This window comes from Mesoplodon densirostris, chromosome 2, assembly GCF_025265405.1.
Source record: "Mesoplodon densirostris isolate mMesDen1 chromosome 2, mMesDen1 primary haplotype, whole genome shotgun sequence".
Taxonomy (NCBI): Eukaryota; Metazoa; Chordata; class Mammalia; order Artiodactyla; family Ziphiidae; genus Mesoplodon; species Mesoplodon densirostris.
This window is the reverse complement of record NC_082662.1, coordinates 148,867,986-148,894,517: the sequence shown is the minus strand read 5'-3', so window position 1 is coordinate 148,894,517 and position 26,532 is coordinate 148,867,986. Positions and strand designations below refer to the sequence as shown.

The 26,532-nt window shown below is 37.4% G+C and overlaps 1 protein-coding gene across 2 annotated transcripts in view; it reads left to right on the top strand.

The window, feature by feature from the left end:
- Positions 1–26,532, top strand: part of PLA2G4A (phospholipase A2 group IVA) — a 165,250-nt gene that overhangs the window by 24,059 nt on the left and 114,659 nt on the right. For both annotated transcript variants that reach the window (XM_060088500.1, XM_060088499.1), the window contains exons 2-3: positions 1,672–1,774; positions 20,164–20,245. In XM_060088500.1, the coding sequence (XP_059944483.1) occupies positions 1,742–1,774; positions 20,164–20,245 (115 nt within the window). In that variant the 5' untranslated portion in view covers positions 1,672–1,741. The remainder of the gene's footprint in view (positions 1–1,671; positions 1,775–20,163; positions 20,246–26,532) is intronic.

Sequence of the window (26,532 nt, the reverse complement as noted above, 5' to 3'; positions counted from 1 at the left end):
TTTTAAGCTTAGTAATGTAGGAAAAGAGATACCCCTGAATGGATTTAAAGAACAAAAGGATGTTGCTCTAGGATTAAGTGCCATGAGAGATGTTTTTAAATATCTATTTGCCTTGTAGTTTCTAACCTAATAGACCTGGGCAGTTAGCTGTTGTACACATGCTTCCTACTTTTGGCTTTAATATACAAAGAGCCTCTATCCAGGTCTTGATGCAGGATATGGTAGTGACAGTAGTAGTGGTGAATAGTTGGGTGGTAAACACAGGGGTTATGAATGGAGTTGCTAGAAATGAGAAGTGGAAATAAAGTTGCTGACACCAAACTTTGGGCGCCAGTAACAAATTTCCTCTAAACACTTTGAGTACTAGTCTTACACCTTCTGGAATTTCACTTATTCTGCTTTTTTTTTTTTTTTTAATTAGAGAGTGATATTTAACATCCTTTGACATTAAGGATAGTTAGGAATGAAAAAGAGAGACATCAAAAGAGAGTGTCAGTGCTAGTCTGTGAATTTCCTTCATATATAAACCTGACATAATGTAATATCCATCCATTCATCCACCCATCTATCCAACAAATAGTTTTCCTGAACCTACTATATTTTTAGGCATAGCGCTAGGCAGTAGGGATGGATAACTCTATGAACAAGATAAATGTGGTCACCGAATTTATGCATCTTTAATTATCTCAGGAAAGACAGACATTGTATAAGTGGAATGAAAGGCTTGAAAGAGAAGTACAAGGTATAAATGGAACCAGTAACAGTCAGACCAAACGTATTCTGAAGGTCATGGAAGGCTTCTCTGTCGAGGTGGCATTTAAGTTGTGTCCTGGAGAATGGGTGAGCTATATCTAGTAAACAGTTGCCTACAAGGCTCTACATGATCTGTCCATGACTATTATTTCCAAACTCATCATAAGCCATTTTCACTCTTGCTCACCATTCACCAGCCACTTGTCTTCTCTCAGTTCCTCAAATTGCCCGCCTGGAACACTATATTCTAAATTCATTCCGCCTCACCTTCTATAGTTAGCTCCTTTCCAGAGATCAGGTCTCTGGTTATTCTCTAGTTCCACTTTTTGCTTGTTTCCATCATTTTGTACAGCACTGTTTCTAATTGTTTAATATTTCATTTAGCTGCTTTCAAGTTAAACTGGTACTTCAGAATGAACAAACATTTCTTTTAAAACATCAGCATTAAAATTGAAATTTAACATGATATGTTTTTAAAATTCTTAACAAATAGCTAAAGTGAAAAATGTTCCTTTTTTATTGTGAATTTGTGTAATACTGATCCAGTTAAGAAAACAAACAGTAGCATGTGGTTTTTAAATTATAAATAGTACAAAAACAATTTTAATTTTCTGTAATTTCAATATATTTCTCATGAAATGCTTGGCAAATGCAAAAAAAAAATTCCTGGAGTTTCCCAGTAATTACTCACAGAATAAATTTGAACAAAGAAATATGGAAATTAAGAAGTACTATCAGAATATGTTTATCCTTTCCTAAATTATGTGAGTATACCCATGCATATAAACAATTAACGAGCTCAGTCTAACTGGGCCCCTTTGGTAGAGTTTTATTTCCTAAGGTTCACACCCATTATCATCTAAATCTTGGGAATACATCCAAGAGAAGGCTTAACAATAAGGATTGTTTATTTTGTAGGTTTTAAAGACGCTAGAGTGCCAGAGAAGACTTTTGAAGTGTGAAGAGATTTCCTGTAATTGAGATCAACATGTCATTTATAGATCCTTATCAGCACATTATAGTAAGTCATTTACTGTTTATATATTCTTCTGGAAGGGGGCAGACATACTTTTGTGTATGAGTATTACCAATGTTGCTAGTAAAGTATAAAACTCTATGAAAAGCCTTGGATTTTTTATGAAAATCATATGAACTTAGTGTGTTTCAAATAAGGTAGAATCTGTAATAAAAGTAACTCATCTCCTCTTTTTATCACTAGTAAGTTTACAGAAAAGAGGGACTTGGAGGGAAGAAATACTAAAATATATGTAACAGTATTAAACATTCATGGAACAGTAAAAAGTGTAGTTATCACTCAGCAATTATCAGCCTTCACACTTCACATGGATTGACAGAGAGAAGATAAAATAATTATTGACTTAAGGGCTATATTTTGGTGTGCATTTTCAGAGTAATTAATTTTGTAAACTCTCCCTTAGTTAGATATATTTAAGCAAACTCTTTTATAGGTGGGCAATTTTTAATAAAAAGTTGAATAATTCAAATTTTGGTATGTAATTTTCCAAACTCTGTTGGAAGTGTACACTCTTTCTTCTGATCAAAAAAGCAGAGCAGAAAAATTTCTTTGTTGAATTTAACACTTGAGATCCAGTTAGATTTATATGGACTAAAAATAGTTTTTATGGATATTAAGGAATAATACAAAGCCTATTTTTATTCAGAATGAAACACTCTTCTCTTACCCTACAGCCCTTTCGAGCTGCCATCCTCTTTCTTTCCCTGCCTGGATAGCAAGGATTAATGTACTATAATTTTTTGTAGTTCTTTCTTCCATTCACAACTTGAATCATTGAAAACTGGACTCAGGTTTCCCACTTTACAGGAAGGTCTCATCAAGGGCCTCTTTGGTGCTGAATCAAATAGATTCTTCAGGTCCCCTCCCCCACCCCCATCTCTGTTGGTCATTCTCCTCTTCTTAAAACTCCTTAAAAGTTTTTTTTTTTTTTTGCAAACTTCTCTTAATGTTTGACTCCTTTTGTAAACTGAGGCATAGCATATATAAAGTGCATAAATTTTAATTGTTCAGCTTGATGGATTTTTACATATGTATTCCACCCATGAAACCATCATACAGATAAAAATACACATTATAAGTATCCTGGAAGAGTTGTTCAAGTCCCTTCCAGTCAATAAACTCCACAAAACTAACCAATATTTGTCTTCTATTACCAAAGATCAGGTTTCCTGTTCTTGACCCTCAGTAGATGCCTGCATTCAACATTTTGTCTGTGAGATTCATTCATGTTATTGTGAGGAGTAGAATTCCACACTTCTACATTGCCATGTAGTATCTCATTATCTGAATACGGTATACCACAAACTATTTATCTAGTCTACTGATAGCCCTCATGTCCTCACCGAATGGCAATGGTACCTTTGCTAAATATCAGGCAACCATATATGTGTGGCTTGGTTTCTTTTCTGTTCTATTGGTCTATTAGTCTTTGTTTGCCCCAGTACCAATCTATCTTAATGTCTATAGCTTTGAAATGTGTCTTTATGTATGGTAGTGTAAATCCTCCAACTTTTTCTTCTTCAAGATTGTCTTGGCTTTTCTTAGGCCTCTGCATTTCCATATAGGTTTTGAAATCAGTTTGTCAACATACACACACATACACATACACACGCACACACAAATGCTGAGATTTTTATTAATACTGAAATTATTCTGTAGGTGGATTAGGGGAGAGATGACATGATAGTAATATTGAATCTTCCAGTCTGTTTACAATCATGAAACTAATGTTAAACTAATGTTTCACTAGAAACTAAAAAGCTAACGTGGTATTTACATGGAAATACAAGTGTTTTTTACACATCCAGTGAACTTACAGAATTTCTTTATTAATTCTAATAGTTTGAAGTTTTTTTAGATTTTCAACTTACACATTCCTGTTATCAGTGAATAATTCCAGTTTTCCTTCCACTGTTATGGTGTTCTGTAGATGAATTTAAACACTGAAGGTAGGTGCAGATTAGTTTTTTCTTACCCTACCACCTCAAGAGAGATGGATAATTTCTATAACTCAGAGAATTCAATCAAAGTGTTCATTCTTAAACCTTAACATGAAAGCTGGCGCTTGAAACTGAGAAGGAAGATAAGGTTAAGGTGTATAGCCCTGAGCTTGAGACAAAGACCAATAATAATTCTAAATCTTAACATTTATACTTTCAATCCAGTTTATCTCCAAATCTATTTTAATATTTTTTTCTGAGCACTTATCACCATTTATTGAATGCCCATTGTGTACTACTCCCTGTCAGTAGGCACTGGGAAATCAAAATAATCCTTGAATTGAGCTTATGTCTAGCAGAAGAATAATTTATAATAACTTTAAGGGCTCTGATAAGAGACAATGAAGATTACTCTGGGAATATACAACATGAATAACTAATAACAGGAATCCTTCTGGAATTCCTAAAGGAAGTGACATGGAAGCACAGACCTGAAGGTATAGTAGAAGTTAGGTGAAGAGAGAGAAAATGACTTTTCTGGATTGGAAAAAGCATATGTGAAATAGTCTGGAGGTGAGAAATTACATGATATAAAGAAATGAAAGAATTTCGGTATGGCTGGAGCATGACACATTTCAAAGAAATTATTATTTCAAAAGACCTTCCCTTTTCTGCCTAATATGACCAGGCCTGCTATGCAGGCCTCTCATGTCTCATGTCAGATGGCCGTATTAACTGGCCATTTAGTTTCTTTTTTTAACATGGCAGAGCATATTTAAAACCAAATTGCATCTGGATGTTTTAAGACTCATTTCTGTCACCTTTTCTTGCAAATTTTGTTAACTATAGACAAATATTTAGGCCATAATAATTACCTATGTGGCATCTTAATATGATGAAGCATGCTAAAACCACATATCTGTATCACATTTTTCTTGACCTTCTCCAGCATCAGAATTGGACAATCATTTAGCGTTCCGGTGTATAGCCCTTTTCAATGAGAGGGTCCTAAGAGCTTTATACTTTCATTCATGCTTGTTTTTGCTGTGTGTGTGGAAAAAAAAAAACTGTGCATGTGTGTGTGTAAATTTTTTTAGTGACAAAATTTCCTGCCCTAGTTTTCACAGAAGGATACTTTTCAAAATATATAACCGAGAATACTTTTATTAAAAAGCAAAGATGGGGAAAACTAAGCCAACTTACTAGTAATGAAGGGTGCCAGACAAGTCGACTCAGTTTTGGCTGCCTCAAGGCGGTGACGATTGGACTCATCCTCACCACACCTGTAATGCAGGAACATGTTGGGGAATCGTGTGGGCTGATGCAGCAAGTTCTCTTGTTTCCAATGGTGCCAGCTTTTAAGAATGTAGGAGAAAATGGAGTAATATATATATGGCACAATGCAGCTCCCATATGTCTAGAGTTGTTCTGAGGTACTTTCCATCCTGAAGGGTATTTGTGTCTCCAGAATCTACTGAAGTTCTTTTGGACCAGGAAGATATCAATATTGCAAAGATAAATCAAATATAAAATACTTATAAAAATTTCCATCTTTTTACTCTGAAAAGATGAGTCACTTCTCTGGAGTGAAAAAAAATCTAGAGCTCTTCCCACCACCGATTAGCAATGGAGGGCCACTGCCCCACATCCACGGAAAACTGAGGTTGTGTCCACACTGAGGTCAACCACCTGGGTATGCGAGCATGACTGCCTGCTAAAATACAGGGATATTTGAAAAAGGTCATTGTAGGATGACTGGAAATGTTACCAAAAAAGTAGAAGGCTATTATTCTAGATTATTATGGTAACAGGGGGAAAAAAAAAAACACTGGAGTAGGTAATCAAAGAACTAGTGTTTTAGTGGTAGTTCCAGACTTTAGTTACATGCTCTTGAGCACTTAAACTGACTTTCAGCTGCTTCATATGAAGTATGAGTAGTACCTGCTGTGTCTGTTCCATGGGGCTTTTATAAATAATAAATCATTATGTACACAAGCATTCTTTAGAAACTTAATAAGGTAGGATATTTCTAGGGGGCATCAGAAGGTGAGATAGTGCTGCTGGGAAATCAGAAATATAAAGGTGACAAAACTATTACAAAATCACAGCACTGTGCACAAAAGAATAATGAGTTTTATGGCAAATAGCATTTTTTTAACATCTTTATTGGAGTATAATTGCTTTACAATGGTGTGTTAGTTTCTGCTTTATAACAAAGTGAATCAGTTATACATATACATATGTTCCCATATCTCTTCCCTCTTCCATATCCCTCCCTCCTACCCTCCCTATCCCACCCCTCTAGGTGGTCACAAAGCACTGAGCTGATCTCCCTGTGCTATGCGGCTGCTTCCCACTTGCTATCTATTTTACATTTGGTAGTGTATTTATGTCCATGCCACTCTCTCACTTTGTCCCAGCTTACCCTTTCCCCTCCCCATATCCTCAAGTCCATTCTGTAGTAGGTCTGTGTCTTTATTCCCGTCTTACCTCTAGGTTCTTCATGACCTTTTTTTTCCCCTTAGATTCCATATATATGTGTTAGAATATGGTATTTGTTTTTCTCTTTCTGACTTACTTCACCCTGTATGACAGACTCTAGGTCCATCCACCTCACTACAAATAACTCAATTTTGTTTCTTTTTATGGCTGAGTACTATTCCATTGTATATATGTGCCACATCTTCTTTATCCATTCATCTGTCGATGGACACTTATAGGTTGCTTCCATGTCTTGGCTATTGTAAATAGAGCTGCAATGAACAGCAAATAGCATATTTTTTGTGAGCACTAACAAATTCTAGACAAGTGAGGAAGAGGGCAGTTAGGAATAAGCTTCTAGCCTTTTCCTGATACCAGCCATTCCCTGCCACAAGCCTCTAACCTGAGGCAGAAGTACACACTTTTAAAGTAAGGTCCATATTTCTGCTTCTTCACCACAGAGCACAGATTAGAAATCCCTAGAAGGTCACCAAGTTTACTTCTCAGTTCTTGAATTTCGATTTGGTTCTTTTTAAAAACTTCTGAGCCATTTTTTATAGTTTCCAGTTTCATGTAGTCATACTTAAGTTTGACTTCCATTTCCTTAGACATGGTAAGTGTAGTGTGGCTGTTTCATGGAGGGGGCTGTTTCTGTGCCTGTTAATTAATTGTGCTGGTTTGTAGTCTTGGTGTCATACCTCCTTGTGTTCCTAATTATCTTTGATTTTTCTTAACATTATAATAATGAAAAATTATCTGTAGAAATAATTCTTCAGAATTTTATTTGTTTCTGTCAGGCTCCTCGGGAAGCTAGCATTCTGGGACAAATATAATCCTAGTTTCAAGTTAGTTGTTTTCTGGGTCCCCTGGATGACACTAAAACAGGGAGCCAGTATGTGGAGGGGCTGTTCATACTTATTCCTATGGTGCAATCTGTAGTTTTAGGCTTGAAACAAGGGAGCGGTTTACTAGGGTCCTTATCCTTAGAGGGCTCCTAATCCCTCAGCCTCTCAGCCTCCTCCTCTCTGGATCAACAAATGCTCCTGTGGCAAAACCTGTGTTTCTTTGCTCCCCTTGATCTCTGTCCTGGGAGTTAAGGCCTTCCCATCTTGTTGCTTCTTTGTTACTGTATTAGTCAGTGTTCTCTGATTGATTAGAAACAGAACCAGTAGGAAGTAGATAGATAGATAGATAGATAGATGTCTTAATTCATTTGGGCTGCTGTAACAATACCACAGACTGGGTAGCTTATGAACAGCAGAAATTTATTGGTCATACATATGGAGTCTGGGAAGTCCAAGACTGAGACACTGGAATGGTTGCTTTTGATGAGGGCTTTAGCCACGGTGTCCACAAGGTGGAAGGGGAAAGGAATCTCTCTGGATTCTTTTATAAAGGCACTTATCTGTTCGTGGGGGTTCCTTGCCCCTCCCAAATATCCCATCTCCTAATACCATTATCTTTGGGGGCTTAGGATTTAACATGTATTTTGGGGGGACACAAACATTCAGACCATAACAGATAGATTGATCTAGATACGAGATTTATTGTGAAGAATTGTCTTATGAGGTTATGGAGACTGGGAAGTCCCACAGTCTGCTATCTGCAAACTGGAGACCCAGGACTGACAAGGGTGTAATTCAGTTCAAGTCAGGAGATAAAATGAGATGTCTCAGCTCAAGCAGTGAGACAGGAAAAAAGGGGCAAATTCCTCCTTTTATTCTTTTCAGGCCCTCAACAGATTGGAGGCCAACCCACACTGGAGACGGTATTTTCCTTTCCTGAGTCCACTGATTCAAGTGCTAATCTCATCTGGAAGCACCCTCATAGACACACACAGAAATAATGTTTAAACTGAGCACCTTTTGGGCCATTCAAGCTGACAAAAAATTAACCATCACAGTTACTTTTAGGAAAATGTTTACTTATTTTGTAAAACCTTATCCAGTTTTTATTTATTTTCTGTGGGAAGCGGTAACCCAGATTATTTAGTCTGCCATTATCACAAGTGGAATTCAACTAATTCTTTTACTCTAAATCAATAATGCCTCTAGATAATTCCAAGGAGATAGATAATCATCTCATCTTAAAAGATTTCCACAGATGGTAGAATTATCCCCCAAACTTGATGTTCAGTATTGCCTTATGTGAAATTCTAATATCAGAATCTGGATTTGTATCAGGAGACCCTTGAAAAATTCCATGTAGTTGGTAATATTATAATTGCCATTTTACAGATGAAGAAAGCAAGGCTGAAAGGGGTTCCCGGACCCAATTCCAACATGTGCGTGGAGCCTTCTTTACACCAACAAGTAATTCTTGGACACTGGCAGAGTGGTGAAGAATTCAACTCAATTCTATCATTATAAAATTATATTATAAAAATATGCATTGATATATATTTGATCATCTGAATAACCAAATATATATTTTTCCTATAAATCACAGTATTGCAAGGGTAGAAAACTGAGATAGAAACTATAAAGCACTGTATTGTAAATACCCTTCTGACTCATGTCTGTGTCTTTTAATCACTTTTCACTTAATGAAAAGAACAAGTAAGACCAAGAGGTTTTTAAGAAGTCCCTTAAAATAAGGATATATTCTCCAAAATAGTAAGTATATCCATATTTCTGAGTTTGTTAGATCTACTAGATTTAAAACTCACATCTGAAAATCATCAATGCAAAGACATCTTAGATTTTAATGAACATGTCATATCACCTAGGTTAGTAATTCTAAACCAAGTAAATATCTCTGCCACCCAAAGGACTTTAAGGATGTATGGGGAGAACTTTTCAAGTGCACATGCTACTTCATGTGTTCTAGTGAGCCCCTCCAGGAGGGTGAAGGTATACCTATACTTCACAGGCCTTAACTCAGCCATAATTACTCCTAGGAGGGTGTAGATTTTTTCAAGATTATTGTGACCTGAAAAATGGGTTCACCTCTTGGCAGGTGTCGAACCAAAAGACACAACCAAGCAAAAGATCAAGAGAAGAAAGGATTTATTACTTGCAGCAAGTAAGGAGAACACAGGGGATCTTTCCCAAAGAGCTGTCTCCCAAACAACAAAGTCAGGGGAGTTTTAAGCTAAGGGTACATGCATCTTCATGAAGGGGCTTAAGCAGAGGAGAATTCAGTATAGAATTGCAGCAGAGGTCAACAGAGTCCAAGCTTTAGTTGATTGAAGTCATAAAGGTCAGAAAAGGTCAACATCATCTTCCCCTAGGTTCTAGTTGATCTAGTGGTTGAGTGCTTCAGGCTTATCTTTACCATTGAAACGGAACTGGGAGTACTTAATAACTGATATATTATCTTTGCTTTTGTTATTTCTCTTGCCTGATGACAATCCTTTGTCTCTTCATTCTTTTTTTCCCTTAAGATCATTAATTACTGAGACCTGTTCAAGGACAAGCATTGTGGCCAGGCTTAGATCTCAAAATGGCTTATGCCAAAAATGGCTTCTCTTATGTCATGAAAGCCATTCCTAGTTCTCTTTCTCCAGGGACCCCTACCTTATCTGCTTACAGTATTGAGGGAAGAAAAAAGCTAATGTTAAAAAAAATTTTTTTTTGTGGTAGTATAGCTGCTTAATTACCATTGGACTAGAATCTATATCAATTAAAATTTAGGTGTTAAAAGTTTGGGTGATTATTTATTTTGGGTATCTTGAAGATATTAGAGTCACAATACATTCATGGTGAATATGTCATTAAATGAGTATTTTAGACCCAAGTTATCACCATCAATTTTTTTTTTTTTTTTTTTTTGGTACTGGTTTCACTGGTAGAGCAGCCCCAGTAATCCTGATTAAAATAGGACCTAAAATCTTCTAATTTCAGTGAAAATGAACTCTAAGTTTACTTGAATATTTAAAGATACATATATTATAATACAATGTTATTACTATATTTGACAGATACACTTATTGTGCAAATGGAAAATTTCTTATTCATGAGGGAGAAGAAACTCAAGTAATATTTCTGAGTATAATTTTCTTTAATGATATCTGCTGAAGTTAAATTCTGTTGCCAAATTAGGTGGGTGTTTTGGACATATAGCCAATTTTGGACATTTGTACATATAGCCAGTCCATGACTGACAGTTCTTAAAGCAAGTTTAGATAGCACTGTTGAGTTTAAGTAGAAAAACTGATTGCTCTTTTAAAAATGTGGGAGAATAGTAGCGTGATGTTCGTGCCTCTTAAAAGTATTAGAATGAAACCACACCAGGAAGTGACACTGAAAATAAGTATCTTATCTAAAAAAGTATCTTCACTCTTGGATGACATCAAAGCAGCCATTCTTTTTAAAATTGCTGATATCTGTTTGAAGTTGCCTGTTGATGATTATGGTGATCTCTGTATTCAATAATGAGATTCTGTAGTCCTTATCATACTAACAGTCCTTAGTTTTAATTTGATTTAAATTAGGCAATGGCAGTTGAATAGAAAAAAATATTTGTATGCAGAATCTACCTTCTCTTCCATCCATCAGATTTGTTTTATGATTGTTCTTCGTTTCTTCTTTGTAACAGTAGAACTCTCAACAGAATAGGACACTCATCAGATTGATTTTGCATAAATTGACTGGTTCTTTTTTCCAGTGCCCAATCATTTTAGTTACAGACGTCATTATAATTCTCCAGAATGAATTTAATACAGTAGCAGTTTTCATGATGACTTGAAATTGTAACTGTGAAAAAAAAAAGGGTCATGACTTTCACTATGAAAACGATTATGGATAAAGAAAGACACTCAGAGTAGGGTAATTGGAGACCTGAAGGCAAGGCTTAATCTTCGTGACTAAATCAGGGTATTAAGCTTATATTTGACAACTCAATTTAAATATGGCATCTCTTTTTGTCAACTACCAAGTAGCATTGTGCTGAGCTATTAGGTTCCCCCCTAGGGAACACTGGTTTTGTATTCAATAACATTATTTCCTCTGGCACCATCCCTGAGACATAACCAAAAGTCACTTATCCAGAATTGCCTTTGAAGCCATCTGGTCCTGGGCTTTTGTTTGTTAGAAGATTTTTAATAACAGTCTCAATTTCAGTGCTTGTGATTGGTCTGTTTATATTTTCTGTTTCCTCTTGGTTCAGTCTCGGAAGGATGTGCTTTTATAAGAATTTGTCCATTTCTTCCAGTTGCTTGTAGTAATCTCTCATGATCCTTTGTATTTCTGCAGTGTCAGTTGTTACTTCTCCTCTTTCATTTCTAATTCTATTCATTTGAGTCTTCTCCCTTTTTTTCTTGATGAGTCTAGTTAAAGGTTTATCTATTTTGTTTATCTTCTCCAAGAACCAGCTTTTGGTTTCATTGATTTTTGCCATTCTTTCCTTCATTTCTTTTTCATTTATTTCTGATCTGATTTTTATGATTTCTTTCCTTTTGTTAATTTTGGGGATTTTTGTTCTTCTTTCTCTAATTGCTTTAGATGTAAGGTTACTTTATTTGAGATGTTTGTTGTTTCTTAAGGTAGGATTGTATTGCTATAAACTTCCCTCTTAGAACTGCTTTTAGTGCATCCCATAGGTTTTGGGTCGTGTTTGGGTTTTCATTGTCATTTGTTTCTAGGTATTTTTTGATTTCCTCTTTGATTTCTTCAGTGATCTCTTGGTTATTTAGTAGTGTATTGTTTAGCCTCCATGTGTTTGTATTTTTTTACAGATTTTTTCCTATAATTGATATCTAGTCTTGTAGTGTTGTGGTCGGAAAAGATACTTGATACAATTTCAATTTTCTTAAATTTGCCAAGGCTTGATTTGTGACTCAGGATATGATCTATCCTGGAGAATGTTCCACGAGCACTTAAGAAGAAAGTATAATCTGCTGTTTTTGGATGGAATGTCCTATAAATATCAATTAAGTCCATCTTGTTTAATGTATCATGTAAAGCTTGTGTTTCCTTATTTATTTTCATTTTAGATGATCTGTCCATTGGTGAAAGTGGGGTGTTAAAGTCCCCTACTATGATTGTGTTACTGTTGATTTCCCCTTTTATGGTTGTTAGAATTTGCCTTATGTATTGAGGTGCTCCTATTTTGGGTGCATAAATATTTACAATTGTTATATCTTCTTCTTGGATTGATCCCTTGATCATTATGTAGTGTCCTTCTTTGTCTCTTGTAATAGTCTTTGTTTTAAAGTCTATTTTGTCAGATATGAGAATTGCTACTCCAGCTTTCTTTTGGTTTCCATTAGCATGGAATATCTTTTTCCATCCCATCACTTTCAGTCTGTATGTGTCCCTAGGTCTGAAGTGGGTCTCTTGTAGACAGCATATATATGGGTCTTGTTTTTGTATATATTCAACCAGTCTATGTCTTTGGGTTGGAGCATTTAATCGATTTACATTTATGGTTATTATCGATATGTATGTTCCTATTACCATTTTCTTAATTGTTTTGTGTTTTTTATTGTCGGTCTTTTCCTTCTCTTGTGTTTCCTGCCCAGGGAAATTCCTTTAGCATTTGTTTTAAAGCTGGTTTGGTGGTGCTGAATTCTCTTAGCTTTTACTTGTCTGTAAATGTTTTAATTTCTCTTTCGAATCTGAAGGAGATCCTTGCTGGATAGAGTAATCTTGGTTGTAGGTTTTTCCCTTTCATCATTTTAAATATATTGTGCCACTCACTTCTGGCTTGCAGAGTTTCTGCTGAAAGATCAGCTGTTAACCTTTGGGAATTCCCTTGTATGTTATTTGTTGTTTTTCCTGCTTTTAATATTTTTTCTTTGTATTTAATTTTTGATAGTTGATTAATATGTGTCTTGACGTGTTTCACCTTGGATTTATCCTGCATGGGATTCTCTGCATTTCCTGGACTTGATTGACTATTTCCTTTCCCATATTAGGGAAGTTTTCAACTTTAATCTCTTCAAATATTTTCTCAGTCCCTTTCTTTTTCTCTTCTTCTTCTGGGACCCCTCTATAATTCGAATGTTGGTGCATTTAATGTTGTCCCTCAGGTCTCTGAGACTGTCCTCAATTCTTTTATTCTTTTTTCTTTATTCTGCTCTGCCATAGTTATTTCCACTTTTTTACCTTCCAGGTCCCTTATCTGTTCTTCTGCCTCAGTTATTCTGCTATTGATTCCTTCTAGAGAATTTTTAATTTTATTTATTTTGTTGTTCATCATTGTTTGTTTGCTCTTCTAGGTCCTTGTTAAACATTTCTTGTGCTTTCTCCATTCTATTTCCAAGATTTTGGATCATCTTTACTATCATTACTCTGAATTCTTTTTCAGGTAGACTCCCTATTTCCTCTTCATTTGTCTGGTCTGATGGGTTTTTACCTTGCTCCTTCATCTGCTGTGTGTTTCTCTGTCTTCTCATTTTGCTTAACTTACTTTTTCTAGGACCTCATTTTCACAGGCTGCAGGTTCATAGTTCTCATGTTTTTGGTGTCTGCCCTCAGTGACTAAGGTTGGTTCAGTGGGTTGTGTAGGCTTCCTGGTGGGGGGGATTGGTGCCTGTGGTCTGGTGAGTGAGGTTGGATCTTGTCTTTCTGGTAGCAGAACCCCATCCAGTGGTGTGTTTTGCAGTCTGTGAACTTATTATGATTTTAGCAGCCTCTCTGCTAATGTGTGGGGTTGTGTTGCTGTTTTGCTAGTTGTTTGGCTTAGGGTGTCCAGCACTGTAGCTTGCTGGTCGTTGAGTGGAGCTGTGTCTTAGCGTTGAGAAGGAGATCTCTGAGACAGCTTTTGCCATTTGATATTACGTGGAGCCAGGTGGTCTCTGGTGGTCCAATGTCCTTAACTCAGCTCTCCCACCTCAGAGGCACAGGCCTCACACCCGGCCGGAACTCCAATACCCTGTCAGCCACACAGCTCAGAAGAAAAGGGAGAAAGAAAGAAAGAATGAAATAAAATAAAGTTATTAAAATAAAAGAATTATTAAAAAGTAGAAAAATTAAAAGATAATAAATAAGAAAAGAAAAAATAAATAAAAACGGGCAGACAGAACCCTAGGACAAATGGTAAAAGCAAAGCTATACAGAGAAAATCACAGAAAGAAGCATACACATACACACTCACAAAAAGAGAAAAAGGAAAAAATATCTCTATCTATCTATATATATATAAAAAAGGAAGAGAGCAACCAAATCAATAACCAAATATACCAATGATAATAAACTCTAAATACTCAACTAAGATAAACATAAAACTAGGAACAAATTAGATGCAGAAAGCAAACCTCAAGTCTACAGTTGCTCCCAAAGTCCACTGCCTCAAATTTGGGATGATTCATTGTCTATTCAGGTATTCCAGTGATACAGGTATACCAAGTTGATTGTGAAGATTTAACCCACTGCTCCGGAGGCTGCTGGGAGGAATTTCCCTTTCTCTTCTTTGTTTGTACAGCTCCTTGGGCTCAGCTTTGGATTTGGCCCCACCTATGCGTGTAGGTCGCCTGAGGGCATCTATTTTTCCGCTCAGACGGGACTGGGTTAAAGGAGAAGCTGATTCAGGGGCTCTGGTTTACTCAGGCCAGGGGGAAGTAGCGGTACAGAATGCGGGGTGAGCCTGCAGTGGCAGCGGCCAGCATGATGTTGCAACTGCCTGAGGTGTGACGTATGTTCTTCTGGGGAAGTGGTCGCTGGATCACGGTACCCTGGCAGTGGTGGGCTGCACAGGCTCCCAGGAGGGGAGGTGTGGATAGTGACCTGTGCTTGTACACAAGCTTCTTGGTGGCTGTAGTAGCAGCCTTAGCATTTCATGCCTGTCTCTGGTGTCCACACTGATAGCCGAAGCTCACACCCATCTCTGGAGCTTGTTTAGGCAGTGCTCTGATTCCCCTCTCCTTGCGCACCCCGAAACAATGGTCTCTTGCCTTTTAGGCAGTTCCAGACATTTTCCCGGACTCCCTCTCTGCTAGCTATCACACACTAGCCCCGTTCAGGCTGTGTTTGTGCAGCCAACCCCAGTCCTCTCCCTGGGATCTGACCTCCGAAGCCCGAGCCTCAGTTCCCAGCCCCCACCTGCCCTGGCGGGTGAGCAGACAAGCCTCTTGGGCTGGTGAGTGCTGGTCGGCACAGATCCTCTGTGCGGGAATGTCTCCACTTTGCCCTCTGCACCCCTATTGCTGCGCTGTCCTCCATGGCTCTGAAGCTTCCCCCCGCCACCCCGTTGCCCCCCATCTCCACTAGTGAAGGGACTTGCTAGTATGTGGAAACTTTTCCTCCTTCACAGCTTCCTCCCACTGGTGCTGGTCCCATCTCTATTCTTTTGTCTGTTTTTTCTCTTGCTTTCTGGGAAGTCTGAGGACTTCTGCCCGCATTCAGTAGGTGTTCTGTAGGAGTTGTTCCACATGTAGATGTATTTCTGATGTATCTGTGGGGAGGAAGGCGATCTCCATGTCTTACTCTTCCACCATCTTGAAGGTCTCCTCTAGAGAGACTTTAGATCAACTACAGATATAATGCAGTAGATTGTAAATATCTGTACAACTTTAATAAATGGAAGCAGCCTTTTTTGCTATTAGGTATTGATGTTGATATTATTATTCTCTATAAGTAAAGGAATATAGAAAGAGTAAAGACATTGGGGACAGGAAGACTGGATTCTAATTCAGTTTTAACTTTTACTGTCTGTGAGATACTGGGAAATTACTTAACCTCTCACTTTACTCATCTATAAATACATATAATAACATCTATTTTATAGGGTTGTTGTGAATATAGGGTTGTTGTGAAAATGAGAATTTGCATCTATTAGAATGTGTAACAGATGGTTCATACTCAATGAATCCTTCTAATAAAAATTTCATCTTTCTGTACATGTTATTAATAAACATTTGACATATGAATACATTTGTAACAGTTTCAAAAAATGTTAAATAATTGTTGAGCATTGCTAATCATTTTTATCTTACAAGGGAGTTTTTAGGCATTTGAAAACCCACGTGTTATTAAATTTCTAGGATATGGAAAAATAGCATAGATGATTTGGGGAGTATGTACTATTATATATGATAATTATTGAAAAGTTCTCTTTAGTGGAGAAAGCTAATCCCTAAATTGGATTTTCAAGAACATTTGCTTATTCTCTTTCAGGCTCAGATATCATTTGTCTTTTTTTTTTTTTTTTTTTTTTTTTTAATGTGGATGTCTCGTTTTTCCAGCACCATTTGATGAAAAGGCTATCTTTTTTCCATTGTATTGCCTTAGCTCCTTTGTAAAAGATCAGTTGACTATATGTGTATTGGTCTATTTTGGGGCTCTCTATTCTGTTCCATTGATCTATTTGTTTATTCTTTCATCAATGCCATACTGTTTTGATTACTGTAGCATTATAGTAAGTCTCGATGCCACGTAGCATCAGTCCTACAAGTTTATTCTTCTCCTTCAACATTATGTTGGCTATTCTGGGGTCTTTTGTCTTTCCATATAAACTTTAGAATCAGTTTGTTGATATCTACAAAATAACTTGCTGAGATTTTGATTGGGATGGCCTTGAATCTATAGATCAATTTGGAGAGAACTGATATTTTGACAATATTCAGTCTTCTATCCATGAACATGGAATATTTCTCTTTTTATTTAGTTCTTGATTGCTTTCATTCATCAGAGTTTTGTAGTTTTCCTTATATAGACCTTGTACATTTTTTTTTAGATTTATACCTAAGTTTTTCATTTTTTGTGTGTGGGGGGGATGCTAATGTAAATGGTATTGTGTTTTAATTTCAAATTCCACCTGTTCATTGTTGGTATATAGGAAAGAGATTGAATTTTGCATGTTAAACTTATATCCTACAACCTTGCTATAATCACTTCTAATTCCAGGAGTTTTAAAAATCAATTCACTTGGGTTTTCTACATAGTTAATCATGTCATCCATGAACAGAGACAGTTTTATTTCTTCCTTCACTACGCATACATCTTATATTTCCCTTTCTTGTCTTATTGCGTTAACTAGGACATCCAGTACAATGTTGAAAGAAGTGGTAAGAGGGGACATCCTTGTCTTGATCTGTTCAGGAAAACTTCTAGTTTCACACCATTAACTATGATATTGGCTGTAGGATTTTTATAGGTGTTCTTTATCCAGTTGAAAAAGTTTCCATCTATTTTTAGGTTGCTGAGAGTTTTCATCATGAATAGGTATTGAATTTTGTCAAATACTTTTCTGTATCTATTGATATGATCATGTGATTTTTCTTCTTTAGACTGTTAATGTGATGGATTACAATAATTACTTTTCAAATGCTGAACCAGTCTTCCATACCTGGGATAAATCCCATGTGGTTGTGGTTATAATTCCTTTTATACATTGTTGGGTTTTATTTGCTAATAGTTTGTTGAGAATTTTTATATCTTTGTTTATGAGAGAAATTGGTCTGCAGTTTTCTTTTCTTGCAGTGCCTCTATATGGTTTTGTTATCAGGATAAAGCTGGCTTCATAGAATGAGTTAGGAACTATTCTCTCTACTTCTATCTTCTGGAAGAGATTGGAGAACATTGGTGTAATTTCTTCCTTAAGTGTTTGGTAGAATTTACCAGTGAATCCATTTGGGCCTGGTGTTTTCTGTTTTGAAAGGTTAAATTGTGACTCAATTTCTTTATAAACATAGGCCTATTAAGATTGTCTATTTCTACTTGTGTGAATTTTGGCAGATTTTGTCTTTCAAGGAATTGGACCATTTCATCTAGGTTTTGAAATTGTGGGCTTAGAATTGTTCATAGTGTTCCTTTAATATTCTTTTAATGTCCATATGATCTGTAATGAACTTCCTTCATTCGATTATGATATTTATAATTTGTGTTCTCTGTGTTTTTTTCTTATTTAGCTTTGCTAAAGGCTTATCAATTTTATTGATCTTTTCAAATTTTGATTTCATTGATTTTCTCTATTGATTTTCCATTTTTAATTGTATTCACTCCTCCAGTTCTTACAATTTTTCTTCTGCTTACTTGGGATTTAATTTGCCCTTCTTTTTCTAGTTTCCTAAAGTAGACACTTAGATAATTGATTTTAGGTCTTTCATATATATGTATGTATATATATATATATGTATATATATATATGTATATACACACACACACACACACACACACACATATATCTGTCAGTGCTGTAAATTTCCCTCTAGACACTACTTTCACTGCATCCCACTAAACTTTGATAAGTTGTAGTTGCATTTTCATTTAGTTCCAAATATTTAAAAATTTCTCTTGAGACTTCTTGTTTGACATTTATGTTATTTAGAAGTTGTTTAATCTCCAAGTACTTTGTGATTTTTTTTAGCTATTATTGTGTAACTGATTTCTAGTTTAATTCCATTGTGAGAGTAGACATTGCAGTTTTGTTTCATGTTAGCTTAAGAATAATATGTACTATGCTGCTGTTAGATGAAGTAGTCTATAAGTGTTAACTATATCTAGTTGACTGATGGTGCTGTTGAGTTCAACTCTGTCCTTACTGATTTTCTGCCTGCTGCATCTGTTCATTTCTGATAGAGGGGTGTTGAAGTTTCTAATTATGATAGTGGATTCTCTCTCTCTCTCTCTTTTTTTTTTTGGCCACAGCGCAGCATTCGGGATCTTAGTTCCCCAACCAGGAATGAACCTGTACCCACTGCAGTGGAAGCATGGAGTTCTAATCACTGGACCACCAGGGAATTCTCTCTCTGTTTCTCTTTTGTTTTTGTTTTTTTTTGGTGGGAGGAGTGCATGTGATTTTTGGTTGTACTATAAGGCAATATGCCTTTTTTTAAGCACTCATTTTTTTTATGATTGATAATTTCATGTATGTAGAATAAAACTTTGGCTATTCAGAGCCCTTCTGAATACAGAAGGCATTTCCCTTTGACAATAAACTTGAATAAGAATTATCTTGAAAGATTTTATATGCTTCTCTGCCTTTTTAAACAAGGTATGCTCATTATTCATGACTTCACCTCTTCTTGATGCTGTGTTATAAATCTGGACATAAATTACTCTGTTGATAGAGTGATATCTTCAGAAACTGTTGAATGCTGTATAACTTTTGCTCCTATATCCCACTACTGCTGGTCCTTATGAGTCCATTTTTATAATTTTTTTCTGCTTCCTTACTTTTAGACTCACTTTTCAGTATTGTCAGTATCTTAGCTTCTTTTTAATTAGTTATGGACTTTTTAACCAGCTAAGCAATTCTATTAAAATTATGAAAGGTAGGAGTAACTTATAAATGTGGGCCTCTCCTAAGATTAAACAAAAATGCTTGAGCTTTAGATAAAGAGTTTGTAATCTTTTCAGTTGCTCAGAGAACTTTGTGAGTTTCTGCTTTCCCATTCTGTTTTGGTGAGTAGAATCATTTGAGAACTAATATCCAGTTACGTGAAGTGTTTAATAAAGTCTTCTACCCGTTAATACTTCTTATGTGCATGCAAGCTATTAGGCTAATAGAAACTTTTTAACATTGTCACATATGGTTTTAACAAATAAATTAAAATTAATATAAGTAGCTTGATGGTTATTGCTTTGGATCCAAAGGATTTTGAAAACTGCTCTGGAAATGTTATACCAAAAAAAGACTTTCATTGAACAGTAACAATAAAAACAAACACATTTAGATAAAGCAAACATCTTGCTCTGACTTCACCTTTCTAAGGCGGGTCTTGCTTATCACCTAGTATAAAGCCTGATTGTGCGCCTAGAAAGCCTGCAGTCCTGATTTACATTTTTCCCAAGGGCGTGGTAAACCCTGTAAAGCAGGGACTGCAAAGAAGTCCTAACAGTCAAGCTGCAGTGACATTTTAAAGCATGATATAAACTTAATCATTCTGTGCCAGAGAGAGGAAAGGATCAAAAAAGGAAAAGCTTAATGATCAAAGAATGTTTCTGGTATGCATGTTACTTCCTTTCAACTGGAATATTTTCAATTAGTCTCAAGGAAACAATGAAAACAATTTACCTGGATCCTATATTACAGGCTTATTTTAAATTCATTATGATTTTTTTTTCCAAGGTGGAGCACCATTACTCCCACAAGTTCACAGTAGTGGTGTTACGTGCCACAAAAGTGACAAAGGGGGCCTTCGGTGACATGCGTAAGTGCTCTTATTTGCTTTTCTGTTGAAAATACGTAATTATGATTCACTCTTTAGTTGCCTGAGTTCCTTGACAAACCAGGGGCTGTCCCTTTTTCAGATGTGATAATCTTTGTCTACATCTTTGAATGGTAACATTTTGAGTGGTTCTCTGATACTCTTTTATCTGTCAGAATAGTGTTTTACCTTGACTTTACATTAATTGGGAGTACTTGGGATCAGATAAAATGACTGTCCTAGGACAGAGTTTTGGATTTCAAAGACATTTCCATTCTATTTTGGAAAGATGGCTGAGTCAAGACTTTAAACTAGCTGCCTCTGTGAGGTACTGTGCCTTTGGATTTTTTTTTTAATGCAGTTTAATTCTTATGGCTTTAAGTGTGTTTATTATGTGTGCAAATAGCTCTAGAAACTGGTGTGGGACAGCTTGAAATGATATGAACCAAAGCCTGAGGATAATGTTGAATTAATTTGGTGGCAGTATCCTTCTACATTTTAAAATGCAGTTTTCCTGGTTAATCTTACCATACAAATGACTAAGGGTCGTGGAGCTGGGAATACAAAGAAGGATGGATAAGTATTGTGATAACGAATAGGGTAAAGTTGTAGATTATTGCTAAAATATGGGAATGGCAATTTACCCCTCAGAATGGGTTTGGGGGAAAGAACGGAGATTGCAGTTTACCAGTCTGGGGAACAGGGAAGTCTTTCTGGCTGAAATGGCATTTACACTGGTTCTTGAAGGAAGAAAATCTTAGTGCTGAGAGCAGGGAGAATCCCAGGCAGAGAAAACAGCATGTTCAAAGGCGAGCGAAGGGCAGATTGCTTGTGAGGTCCCAGACTGTTAGAGACACACAGCAAAGGTGAAGGAGGACAAGCACTCATACAACAAGGCTGAGATTTTATCAGAAATGCAGTGGGAAGAATTTGATGGCATTTGAGTCACAAGTCACAGGATTGGCTCTTTATTTTAAAAAATATTTGTTCTGGCCATAGTACGTTAAATATATTGGAGGTGACTATAGAATCTGCTTTTTATATTTAAGAATAGGAGGGAGAGCAGAAACTAACACACCACTGTAAAGCAATTATACTCCAATAAAGATGTCTAAAAAAAAAAAAAAAAGAATAGGAGGGACTTGAGCTTGTTGAAATCGCAATGAAAATGGGCCAATAGAGAGAGGTTAAATATTAAGGAATGAAGAATTTGGGCTCTGGGCTCAAGCCTTCAGTGAATGAAGGGTGTCCAGGAAGTTGGTAAAAGTTGGAAGGAGGGGGCCAGGAGGTGGAATCTAATGGCACGTGTTTTGGATGAGCAGTGCTTCTCAGGAGAGGTGACGGGAACAAGGACAATTTCTTCACATCTAGTCTGGACCAGGGGTTTATTTTCTAAATTTTATCTCATACATCCATCTACCCCATTTAATCACTCCTTTGCCAAAGCTTTTCTTAAGTTATTCTTTTGCTTTTTATAATTCTTTGCATTTTCATCAATTAAACGAGAGTTCACTGGAAGAAAGGCTCCTGTGAAAGAGAAGCCAGGGACTTCCCTGGTGGCACAGTGGTTAAGAATCTGCCTGCCAATGCAGGGGACACGGGTTCAAGCCCTGGTCTGGGAAGATCCTATATGCTGCAGAGCAACTAAGCCTGTGCACCCCAACTGCTGAGCCTGCGCTCTAGAGCCTGTGAGCCATAACTACTGAGCCCATGTGCCACAATTACTGAAACCCACGCACCTAGAGCCTGTGCTCCGCAACAAGAGAAGCTGCCGCAATGAGAAGCCCACGGACCGCAACGAAGAGTAGCCCCCGCTCGCCACAACTAGAGAAAGACTGCGCACAGCAACAAAGACCCATGCAGCCAAAAATAAATAAATTTATTTTTTAAAAAAAGAAGAAAGAGAATCCAAATTAGAAGCCATACACTACCAAATGTAAAATAGATAGCTAGTGGGAAGCAGCCGCATAGCACAGGGAGATCCGCTTGGTGCTTTGTGATCACCTAGAGGGGTGGAATAGGGAGGGTGGGAGGGAGATGCAAGAGGGAGGGGATATGGGGATATATGTATGCATATAGCTGATTCACTTTGTTATACGGCAGAAACTAACACACCACTGTAAAGCAATTATACTCCGATAAAGATGTTTAAAAAAAAGATTAAAAAAAAAGTGGTACCCCCATGACCTTGAGAAAAGCACATGCCTTACAACTCTAGAGGTTGTACTGTTAGAAAAGCCATTCATAATTCAACTAAATGCTATGTCAGTGATTCGCCAGCCATGCAAGTTACTGACCTTTGACTATCAGTGCAGAGCTCTGTCTTAGAGAGAGAATGGTTTTTACCATGCTTGAGATGAGTCCTACAGCAAGTCAAATTCTACTCTGAGTCGCCTTCAACTGGTATGGATCTGATTTCTTAGCTACTTTCCCCATAGGCCCCAGGCACTTTACCCGTGCTTATTTATTGTAATTAGGACAGGGAAGAGAGTAACTCTGCAAGTGTCATTTTAAATCTATTTGAGTTGATATTGATAATATTACTTAAAAATGAACATGAGATATTAATTCATGTAATGAAATAGGGAACAGGTACGTTTTAGGTCCCCACAGTGTACACAACACAGGTTGGACCCTTGATTTCCAAAAAGCTTTCTTTTTATTTTTTAAATTTTTATTCTTTTGGTCACACCTCACAGCTTGTGGGATCTTAATTCCCGGACCAGGGATTGAACCCCGGCCCCGGCAGTGAGAGCACAGAGTCCTAACCACTGGACTGCCAGGGAATTCCCAAAAGCTTCCTTTTTAAAGTGAAGGGCACTTGGAAGGAATAGCCACTGGAGATTAATCACTGTTGGAGAAAGGATAGTGTTGTGACATTCTGTTAATATTTCTATTCAGCATTTGTAATTTGATTTTATTTTTCTTGAATTAAATTTTTTTTTGGGGGAAGGAGATCATTGCCAAGGAGGAGGTCATTGATATCACCTTGATGAGTTTATAGGAAATCAGGAGGAGATAAAAAGAACAAAAGAGAGTCTTAGAGAAATAAATTCAATGATAAGGTTGGTAAGAAAAAGTAGAGGGACGATATACAGTGCCAAACGGTTTATTTTTGAGAAGTTGTAGGCGATTATAGTGAGAAAAGGCATGGGTGTTAGCTGTCACTTTTCTGAGAGGAGTTTTGATGATATTACTTGTTGAGCTTGATCTATACAGATTACCAAGTAAGCAGAATTTGGGAAGTTTTTATACAGAAGTTCTTTAAAGATAGACAAGGATAGAACGGTAAACAATGTCCTAAGATCTGAAAAGGATGACAGAAACCTACACTCTGTTCTGTGTTGATAGCGTCTACATTTATTTAAAAAGGCAAATTTCCATAAAGTTTTGCATGTTGGCAAAGAATGACAGATTACTATTTGGTTTTTCAGCTTTACCTGTGTATGTAGGGGCTTTCTCGAGGGTGCCACATTAATCAAATAGTTGACACCTATATCTGTTTTACTTTTGAAAAAAAATTTTTGGCTGCACTGTGCAGCTTGTGGGATCTTAGTTCCCCGACCAGGAATCGAACCCGCACCCCCTGCAGTGGAAGCATGGCGTCTTAACCACTGGACCGCCAGGGAAGTCCTATATCTGCTTTTTTAAAAAAAATATAATACCAAGATTATTTTATTTTTATTATTCATCCTATTCTAACTAGCTTTTTTTAGAAATACCATACTGCATTGCTAGAACATCATAATACCATCAGCAGCACCCCATAAACTATCTTTAGAGGAGCCAGAGCTGACATTTGAATCATAACATCTCACTCATTTCCTTGTTTTCACCTCAGAGCACTGGGCAAGCCAAGAACAAGACAGCCCCTTCCCAGACATCCTTGCTAATCTCAGTTTGTTCAAATGTATCATGTACGTTTGTTCCCATTGCCCCCGTGCCAGCCCTTCCCTGTGTTCTTATGCTCACGTCATATGAAGAGGTAGTTTGAAGTTCAAATTTGCATCTGAGGGCCTCCCTGGTTGCGCAGTGGTTGAGAGTCCGCCTGCCGATGCAGGGGATACGGGTTCGTGCCCCGATCTGGGAGGATCCCATATGCCGCGGAGCGGCTGGGCCCGTGAGCCATGGCCGCTGGGCCTGCGCATCCGGAGCCTGTGCTCCTCAACGGGAGAGGCCACAACAGTGAGAGGCCCGCATACCGCAAAAAGGAAAAAAAAAAAAAAAAAAAATATTTGCATCTGACTCACCATAGTCTTATTTTAAAAAGAAGTAGTTTGCATATACCCATATGAATATAGTGTACTCTTTCCCTCATGCACATAAATATACTCTTCCTCTCATATTCATAGATATATCCTAAATATTTTAATATGGCTTAATGCTCCCTCAACTTACTAATCTGTGATTTTATTTAGGACATTTCTAAGAACCCAGGCAGGGTAACTCTACATACCCTGCTTTTCATTATTCTAATATTGTGAATACTATTTCCCTCTCCCCTGCAAAGAGCTTTGGTTGAGTTGTGTACTTTAAGTGTGTTGACTGCAAGAAGTTTGGATAAATGCTTATTGTTACTGAGAACCTGGCTGTTCTTCACAAAGGAAGTTTAAATTGTCATCTTTCACATATTGTCAAAGAATGTAAGTACAAAAACAGGGTGATTCAAACAGAATGGAAAACTTTAAAAATATTCTAGACCACCTGACTTCTGGTGGGGATTCAGGAAGAACCTTGGGTTTGTTCCCCCTCGTGGTCTTAAGGAAAGAAGAAACACACTGTAGCTTCACTCCTACCTTCAGGGGTGATGTGGAGTCGAGGATGAATCAGCATCAGTACTGATGCAGGACTTGTGATCTGAGGGATGCATGTGGACCATGTGGAGCATCTATAAGATTGTTCAAACTAAACATGAAAGTTCGTTCACAAATTATATTTTTTACCACCTATTTTTTTTTTTTTTCGGTACGCGGGCCTCTCACTGTTGTGGCCTCTCCCGTTGAGGAGCACAGGCTCTGGACACACAGGCTCAGTGGCCATGGCTCACGGGCCCAGCTGCTCCGCGGCATATGGGATCTTCCTGGACCGGGGCATGAACCCGTGTCCCCTGCATCGGCAGGCGGACTCTCAACCACTGCGCCACCAGGGAAGCCCCACTACCTATTTTTACTATCGATTTTTACTACCTATTCATATATAAACCAGGCATCAGATACTAATTATTTGCAAGTGTTCGATTCTTTTTGAATCATTCTGTGTTGTTTTTTATGTCTTTCAGTCCTATGGAGTAATTACTGTAAGAGTTCACACATCACTGTGTAGTGAAATGAATATTCTCCACATTACTCAGGTCCATGAAATCTCACCTATATGATTTTTCTAAATCACATTAATTTGTCTAAATTGCATTAATCGCACCTATTCACTAGAATAGGTGAGGGAGTGTGGGTGATCTCCCCCTCCCCAGGGTCCTACAGGTATTCTAGGCACTTAGAGTTGCCTGTAAATTAGGAGTGGGTCCTGCCATAAGCCTTGGTGGCTGCTCTCATTGGCATCCAACCTTTGGCTAAATGTTGTTTGCATGGATCCTGGCTTTCCACTTTTGGCAAGCACTGGGAAACCTCTCAGAGTTGTCTTCCCAGTGATCAAATGCCACGCCAGTGAGACTCTACCCCTGAGCTCAAGGCTACGGTGCTTAGAGTCCAGACTCTGTGACCATCCTGTAGTCATCACACCACCCACAGTGCACCAGAAGCATGACTTTCCAACACTTGTAGAAACTTAAGAAAACCCAAACACATTTGAGTTTTAAGAAAGGTAGCCCTGTTTCCTCCAGTCTTGTCTCTCCAAAGCAGCAGTCTCAAATCCCCTCACCTCGAGACCATCCAGAGGATTAAGCCTCTTCAAAGGACATGACTCTCAACACAAAGTGTTAATAATTCCCTGGGAAAGGAAGTTAGAATTCATCCTTCCTATTTGCACATGGTGGGGCAAGAGGCATAGTGTTGAGTCTGTATGTAGAGAAACATCATTTATGTAATCTTCTGAGAATCTTTGTTAGCAGCAAGGGCAATGTAGAAATTACTATGAAAATACATTATCCTCTCCTGTAGCCATTCCTGAATTCCACGGTCATCAGAATCTCCAGGGAGGAGGCAGAATATATTTATGAAAGAACATGGTCTTCAGAGCCAAAGGACTACTCACTGGTCTTGTGTCTTCAGGCAAGTTTCCTCTCTCTGTCTTCTTTTTCTCATCTTAGAGACATTGAGAGAATTCAATGAGTTGAC